At 34.9% G+C, this 8,301-nt stretch overlaps 1 protein-coding gene across 1 annotated transcript; it reads left to right on the top strand.

Moving 5' to 3' along the window:
• The first annotated feature begins 997 nt into the window (after positions 1 to 997).
• LOC110942400 (protein DETOXIFICATION 26) lies at positions 998 to 8,301 on the top strand. Its single transcript, XM_022184151.2, has 8 exons — positions 998 to 1,365; positions 3,646 to 4,187; positions 5,122 to 5,208; positions 5,378 to 5,434; positions 6,730 to 6,968; positions 7,039 to 7,157; positions 7,236 to 7,322; positions 8,030 to 8,301. The coding sequence occupies exons 1-8, from the start codon at positions 1,084 to 1,086 to the stop codon at positions 8,075 to 8,077; spliced, it is 1,461 nt and encodes a 486-aa protein (XP_022039843.1). The 5' UTR covers positions 998 to 1,083; the 3' UTR covers positions 8,078 to 8,301.

Genomic DNA, 8,301 nt, shown 5'->3' with positions numbered 1-8,301 from the left:
CTTAGGCGGCAAAAGTCAAAATCGGTCAAAATCGTCTAAAATTGGACTAGTCGGTCAAAAAACAGGTCAAGATTGGATCATAATGGGTCAAAATCGGACCAAATCTATCGAGTAGAATGAGTTCTTACCTCGATTCGAACCAAAATCAGACCTGCATCCGTATCCATTGTTCAAAATCGAACCCCATTGAAGAAATAATTGTTTAGATGAAGGGAATTTGGGGATTAGGGTTTGTGTTTTGTTTTTGTATCTGATGAACGATGAAGATTTGCAAAAGAGCGGTGTGATGAATGTGGGTAAGGGATTGTTTTATTATGTTTGGGTTTTTTTAACATTTTACATCCCTCTATCTTTCACTAATTTACATATCTTTCTCAAACTTGTATTTTTATATATAAAATGTATAAAATTAACTATATGTTTTTATAAAATAAAGTCCAATCCGATTAATCCCGATTAACCCCTATTAATCCCGATTAATCACTAGGCGATACCTCACCGCTCGACTAGCGCCTAGCGATTTCTACAACATTGAATGGAGGTATAAATAAATGAAATGGAAGTATACATACATGATATGGAGGTATAAAAAATGAAATACACGAAATCGATGTATAAAATCTAGAAATATATGAAAACATGAATGGTTCGGTTCGGTAAATTTTAGTTAATCGAGGGTACGAAAAAACCGAGAACTGATTTTCGGGAATCGAACTAACAACCCCACACAAGGCCTATTCCAAATCCTTCATTGCCTATATCCACCCTAATATGACACAAATGGGAATTGAACTTGATTCTTCGTTGAAAAGCCAAAGTCTCCTACCAACTATACCAATCATACGCTATACTTTAATGTAGTATACCTAACCATCCATATACGTGTTATGTATAGATATTTTTTAACATATTTATTATGATGAAAGAACGTTGCATTAATTGGTAGATTCTAACATGTGTGGAATATGGACCGTAATCATAAATAATTTTCAAACGAATTGAATCCTCACCATGTAATTCACACTAGCCACACATAAAAAAATATCACATCCTCCGATTCAGTGTGATCACCGGAAAGTTGATATGGAAGAACACAACAACCACCACCGGCAGCCTCTCTTACCATCAATCTCCGACAACCACGAAGAACAACAACAATTAAAACTCGAAGTGTCGGTAATGGAACGAACATGGGTAGAATCAAACAAGTTTTGGCAAATCTCCGGTCCATCCATCTTCGCCCGTATTTGTTTATACTCCCTTGCTGTCGTAACACAGTCATTCGTTGGCCACATTAGTGACACCGACCTCGCCGCCATCTCCATCGCCACCACCGTCATCACCTACATCACATTCGCCTTCTTGGTAATTCAACAACATATTTTTTACTTTTAAGAACAATGGTGTTTTAGTTTCAATACTCTAAAAAGGGTGGACTCAACTTTTATGGGAATAAAGCGAATTCAAAAATTGGAGTCTTTTCGCAATAAATATTATTACTGGTTTAGAAAAAAGATCAATACGTACGAATAGGGTGAAAATGTAAAAAAAAAAAAAGCGGTGACATTTTTCGTAATTATTTACTCTTAGAGTAATTATCAAAATTGCTCTACAAATGATCTTTTAGGATACTTTTAATCTTGTAGAGTAATTTTGTTAAATGTTCTTTTAAGGAAATTTTAATCCTATACAGTTATTTTGTAGAGTATGATAAATACTATACAAATGATCTTGTATGATAATTTTGATCTTTTAAGGTAATTTTGTAGGGTATCATAATTACTCTACAAATGATTTTGTAGAATAATTTTGAATTGTATATGTTGTATGATAAATTTGCAGAGTAATTTTGTTATACTTTTAGAGTAATTTTGATACACTTGTAGAGTAATTTTGATAATTACCATACAAGATCAAAATTACTCAACAAGATACACTTGTAGAGTAAATTTGATAATTACCCTACAAGATCAAAATCAGGCCCGGCTTTGTGGGCTGGGCAGCCCGGGCAGACGCCAAGGCCCAAAAGGTTTATAGGGCCCAACAAAAATTTAGGGTCAAGATTTTTAAATGAGCACTGTTATCTTAAATGTTTAATAAATGACTTTGGTAACAAAGATGAAGCTAGTTCAATGGTTAAAATACTCAAATTTGAAAACCAAGGTCATGAGTTCTAAACCCTTCTTTTACATTTTTATTTCCTAAACAATTTTCAGTTAATCCCATGCATTTTTTATTTCCTAAACTGTTTTGAACTATCAATTCATTTAATTAATTGACTTTTCGATCTTGTTAACAAGATGATTATATGACTAATTAGTTAATGTTTTGGGTTATAATCTTGAGGTCATGAGTTCAAACCCCATGATTAGCATGTCGTATTGTGGTTTCTTGATATATATTTGATGAATTTATATTATACCAATTTTTTTGTTTCACCCAGGGCCCAAATTTTTTTTATCATTCTCGGAGACGGCCCTGATCAAAATTACTCTACAAGATCATTTTTAGAGTAATTTTGATAATTATTCTACGAGCAAATAATTACGAAAATGTCATCACATTTTTTTGGCTTTTTCATACATTTCGTACGTTTTGTACGATAACACACTTTATACGTGAACTTAACCCTACTAGTTTAACACGAGTAAAAAGTGCAAACAAACTAGTCGTATTAGAGTAAGGCTGCACGACAATATTTTTTGTATTAAAAACAATTAACACAAATGAAATAAAAAAATCAAATGCTTATTTGGAAAGTTTAGGTTATTCTAGTGCTTGATGTTAGGCGATATACGTAATGGTTAATGTCCCCTAAGGGGCATTTTTCACCACATCAACATTATCACGCCCTTTAAAAACGTGTAATGGTTAACCTCGCTTAATGCTCTCATTCCATCATTACTTTCCAATCTTGTTATCCTCATTGGACGTTATACTAGATTTTTCTTCCTCTTCATGCCTATATAAAGCCTACGGGGGGTGTTGGGGCATTATCAAACCACTTCACACCCCTGTAATACCCATTATTCATGATCTTATGCATATGCATTTATATAATTATGAGTAAAATTAAAGGTTATGATTTTGCAGTTCTTAAATTACAAGTAATTTGTGTCTGATGTTTTCAAATTTAGTGATACCGGAAACGTTTACAAATATCGGCCTATAAGAGCATTCATGATGGAACCCTTATATATTTGTGAGTGTATTAGTTATATCATATGGAATGGATGTGACTATTCGAGTAGAAGAGAGAGAAAATGTTAATTAATCCGTATATTTGGTACACCTCAATTTTCACCTACAGAATATCGTACATTAGTTGGTACCCTACAATATTTGTGTCTCCCGTAGTGGTGGATCCAGGATTTTTTTCCTAGTGGGATCGTGGGAACTCGGTAATTGGGGCTAGATCCGCCCTTGGAGGCCTAATATATCTTTTATAGTTAGCCAATGATCTTAATTTATGCATGATCCTACCTCTCTTCATTGAACAGCCTTAAAACGGTTTCTACAATACTTGCACAACACCTTGTATCATGGCATTATCAATACATGTTTGTTTACGACTAGAACTCTAATCCTTAAAAGCAATAGTTTTTTTTTTTTCAATAGTCGACTAAATCGTTAACTTGTTTGTAGCTAGGACTGTCAGGCGCTATAGAAACTCTTGGCGGCCAAGCGTATGGTGCAAAACAATATGACATGTTAGGAATCTACTTGCAACGATCATGGGTTGTTTTGCTTGTAGCTTCGGTTTTATTGCTACCACTTTTCATCTTTGCAACTCCAATACTCAAGCTAATCGGACAACCAGAAGAGGTGGCAGAGTTGGCTGGAATGGTGGCGATGTGGCTTATTCCGATGCATATGAGCTATGTTTTCCTCTTTACTTTGCTGAAATTCTTGCAGTGTCAGCTGAAGATGGCGGTCATTGCTTGGATGACCGGTGTAGCTCTTGCAAGTCACCTTTTTGTTAATTGGTTTTTTGTTTATAAGTATAATATGGGTGTTGTTGGGGCGGCGATCATGCTTGATGTGGCTTGGTGGGTGCCTGTTTTTGGGATGTTTGTGTATGTTGTGTTTGGTGGGTGTCGTGAATCTTGGACTGGTTTCTCTATGCAAGCGTTTTCAGGGTTATGGGAGTTCTTTAAACTCTCAGCTGCTTCCGGTGTAATGCTTGTGTAAGTTACACACATGCACACGCGCACACACGTATACATAGGACCAGATCCCTCATAAAGTGTTGATTATGTGCGAAGGCTGCGAAGCCACAAAAAGATGATATATGTACTTGAAGTCATGGGTATAATAGTCCATGTAATCGCGTAGTGTTACGTAATCACATAGTATTATATAAATCATCTAACGTTACATTTGTTCTGAATACGAGGCATATTACGTAAAATTACGTAATGTTTCACGTAATAGATTAAAATAACTTTTTTTAAATTAAAAAAAAAAACTATAGGAATAGTCTACTCATATTAAAGAAAAAATAGTCGTTTTTATGGTGTGATTTTTTTGAAAAGTATTAATTAATGAAATTATGACCGTTAAAAATTATGGGGGAAATAGGTTTAAAAGTCAACAATAGTGGCTATTAGTCTTTTTCCCCGCGTGTTTTATTTGTTTTCGTTACGTGATTATATGATTCGTGTAAGATTTAATCTTAACCATTGGATATCAAGATCATCGGTCCAAGCCCCAACCTAGCTTTCACACGATAATTTCCATTTGTATTTGATCTGATCCCTATATATATATATATATATATATATATATAGGATAAGGATCATGTGAGAAGTGGTAGGCTAATTGAGAAACTTGAGAAGCATTCTGGACCACACATTTTCTCTAAGCTTTTCGTAATATACACATATGTATAGTTTAAAATTGACTATATACATATGTGTATAATTCAATATACATATATGTATATACTCAATTTTAAACTATACATATGTGTATATTACGAAAAGCTTAGAAAAATGTGTGGTCCAGAATGCTTCTCAAGTTTCTCAAATAGGGTGGACTTCTCTTAGGATCCCTACCCTATATATATACTACACATTTTTTATATAAATTTAAACTTGTTAATCTTGTTACTGTTTATAGGCTTGAGAGCTTTTACTATCGAGTATTGGTTATAGTAGCTGGAAGCTTGGGGAACAATGAGATCGATATCAACGCGCTTTCTATATGGTTTACTTCTATTTTCATGGTTTTTTTTTTCTCGAAATTGAAGTATGAGATCGAATACCATGTTTGTGAACATGTTTATGTCCGATGTTTTTTCCACTCAAATAACAAGTCCTCTTGAAAAATCTGTGATCTGATGATTAATGAGCTTTATCTTTTGTTGATTCTATAGCATCACTGCTTATGGTTGGGAGATTATGATTCCATACGGATTCTTGGCTGCAACAGCGTACGTTTATTGTCCCAAACTACTTTTGTCATAATTGTAACATGGGTGAGGGAGCAGAAGCTAGGGATGTTGGGTCCACGACGGGTTAAACGATATAAATATTTATTTGTGTTAAAGACAGTCTTAACCTATATACACTTACATTAGTGAAATCCAAACGCATGCTTTACCCATTTATCTAAACTAGTTAACTAGTCAAACGTGTTACGGTTTGTAAATAAAATGCAATGAAGTTGTAAATGTGTTAAATGGGTTGTTACTTTGTAATAAATGGGCTGATATAAAGGGGAAAGCACCAAATTAGACATATTTCAAATTCTTTTACAAAATAGACATTAATTTTTTTCCCATTCCAAACCTGTGTTTAAAAAGGCATACTTAGGTGCGAGGCGACACTTGAGGTGAGGGTCTGCGCTTTATACAATAGATGGATTTGCGCACCAAGATGTTCTACATATAAATTGTAGGTTGTACATATAGGTTATATAGATATAAACCTATATAAAGTTTAGTTGTTGTGGCAAACTTTGGGTAAATGATACTAGAAAATAAATAAATAAATTATGCATCGAGTATGAAAAGCGATGTGGTTTTGCGCCTAGTGCCTTGGTCGGGGACCCTGTCGCTTTTGTGCCAAGCACTTTTTAAAACCAAGTTTCAAAATAAACATATCTAAAAGTAATCAATCACATCACACCACATCAGTGATACATGCTAAGAAGGCGGCTCTACAGCCCGCGGATTAAAGTAATCGGCACCATATAGGCTTGGCCTTAGCCGGAAGAGGTAAGAAGCGCTTAGCTGGCAAAATGTAGGCAACGGTGGCTTAGCCAGCAGGCAAAGGCATAGCAAGCGTGAACATGTTTACTTTTAGAAAAACTAAACCCTAGTAAACTTGTCTATTTTGTTGATTTTCCCTTACATAAGATGTGCTTAAACGGGTTAGATATGACAATACAAAATGTGATTATTTTATTTTTGTGTTTCGAGTCATATCAGGAATTAATACTCCTTGCGGGTGGGAGGTGGGTGTTGGGTCTAATTGACAAAGCCATTAGACTTAGGTGTTAGTCTGGTGTTGCTCTCTTTGAGGTCAAAGCAAACGGATTTTGTGTAATTTAGTTGTTAAAAAGGAAAATACCATTCCTAGAAAAAAGCCACAAACCTTTATCATTTCCATCTGGGATGGGTGGTTTAAGATTTATTAACATGATTTTATTCTATTCTTATTTATTCAACTCAAATGAAATGAAATATACGAACATATGAAGTTTAGTAATGTTTTATTAGAACAGTGTTCGTGTAGCAAACGAGCTCGGAGCAGGCAACGCAAAAGGCGCGATATTTGCCACCAAGATATCGTTGCTAACATCAATCCTTGTCGGCCTAGTGTTTTGTGCACTAATCGTTGCATTTCCCGATAAACTAGCAATGATCTTTACTTCAAACAACATTGTCATTAGCATGGTGGATGAACTCTCGGTATTGTTATCGCTCACCGTTCTTTTTAGTTGCATTCAACCAATTTTTACAGGTGATTTAGACATTCATATACGGTCCAATATTCCAATGTGCCAAACTAACAAGATTTTTGAATTTTGTAGGAGTAGCACTTGGTTGTGGTTGGCAATCCCACGTTGTCATTGTTAATCTTGTAAGCTGCTATGTTGTTGGACTTCCTCTTGGTGTTGTACTAGAAAGATTTCTTGGTTTTGGCATTAAGGTTCAACATTTAGCCCTTTGTTTTTGCATATTGTTTAAGTAACCCTGCTAGATTTAACTCTTTTGTTGGTTTTAACAGGGTCTTTGGGCCGGAATGTTGGGTGGGACACTCGTCCAAACGTTGTTACTAGCCATCATAACTATTAGATGTGACTGGGATAAACAGGTATCATAAAAAATATGTTTGTCTTAATGAGCCATATGAGGTCTTTGAGTCGTGTTGTGATATATAAATATAAAGGCTTTTTTTAACACAAAAGTGTATAAATGAGTTAATCATCTTTATGTGAAAGTTGTTGGTAATCAAGTTTCTCAAGCGTTCTATTAGACCACCCGAAGTGGGCGGTATTTTTAAAAAAAAAAATTGAAAAAAACGCCCCAAACCCCCCCCCCCCCCCACCCCATTACACTAGGCGTTATTGGGCGTTATTTTTGAAAAATTTGCATGTTGGCGTTTTATTTAAAACGCTGAAGTGGGTTGAATGTGGCCAATGGGAGTGGTCCAAGGTTTGACTAGCCAATGAGCAAGTGTTTCCTTTTTTTTTGTTTAATGACTGGAAGGTGCATTATTAGACATTATTCCCACTACGGCACTTTTGCAATAACGCCCCATGCTGACTGGACTGCCACGTGTCGAATAATGCCCCATGGTGGGGGCATTATTTTGTTTAACCACTACACATGGTCTTAAAGTCACACCAAGTTTTTTTGTTACTTTAAAGTCACGTGTGAAACTAAGATTTTTTAAAACTAAGTGACCTAAATGAAACAACCTATATAAATTTTAGTTATTGTTAGTGATTATTTTCTTTTAACAAAAACAATATTTACGTCAACTCTTGATATCTTTAAACTCATGAAACTTGCTCTCAGGCGAAAGAAGCACACTCTCGTGTTGTAAATCGAGCAATATCAAGTTAATCAAAGTTTGTGTAAAATATGGCTACTACTCGGTGAATATGATACAAGCCAAGCAACATTGGGGTTTTCTTATTTATGTTGATCAAATAATTAAAGTTAGTGATTAAAACAAAAAAGGTTCCTGTTGTGGTTATTACATGACTTGTTTTAAAGGTATTGTATTCGAATATGTATTTATGCTAAAAGCATATTAATAGACACGTCATGAGATTTTTACCTTGGAA

This window comes from Helianthus annuus, chromosome 5, assembly GCF_002127325.2.
Source record: "Helianthus annuus cultivar XRQ/B chromosome 5, HanXRQr2.0-SUNRISE, whole genome shotgun sequence".
NCBI classification, from domain to species: domain Eukaryota; kingdom Viridiplantae; phylum Streptophyta; class Magnoliopsida; order Asterales; family Asteraceae; genus Helianthus; species Helianthus annuus.
The sequence above is the reverse complement of the archived record's forward strand: the minus strand, read 5'-3'. Positions and strand labels throughout refer to the sequence as shown.

Excerpts from the sequence above, each read along its gene's own strand:
- LOC110942400 (XM_022184151.2), top strand. The coding sequence starts at position 1,084 with ATGGAAGAACACAACAACCACCACCGGCAGCCTCTCTTACCATCAATC. Across the intron at positions 5,209-5,377 it reads ATCAACGCGCTTTCTATATG|CATCACTGCTTATGGTTGGG; the intron begins GTTTACTTCTAT and ends TTGATTCTATAG. Across the intron at positions 7,158-7,235 it reads TTCTTGGTTTTGGCATTAAG|GGTCTTTGGGCCGGAATGTT; the intron begins GTTCAACATTTA and ends TGGTTTTAACAG.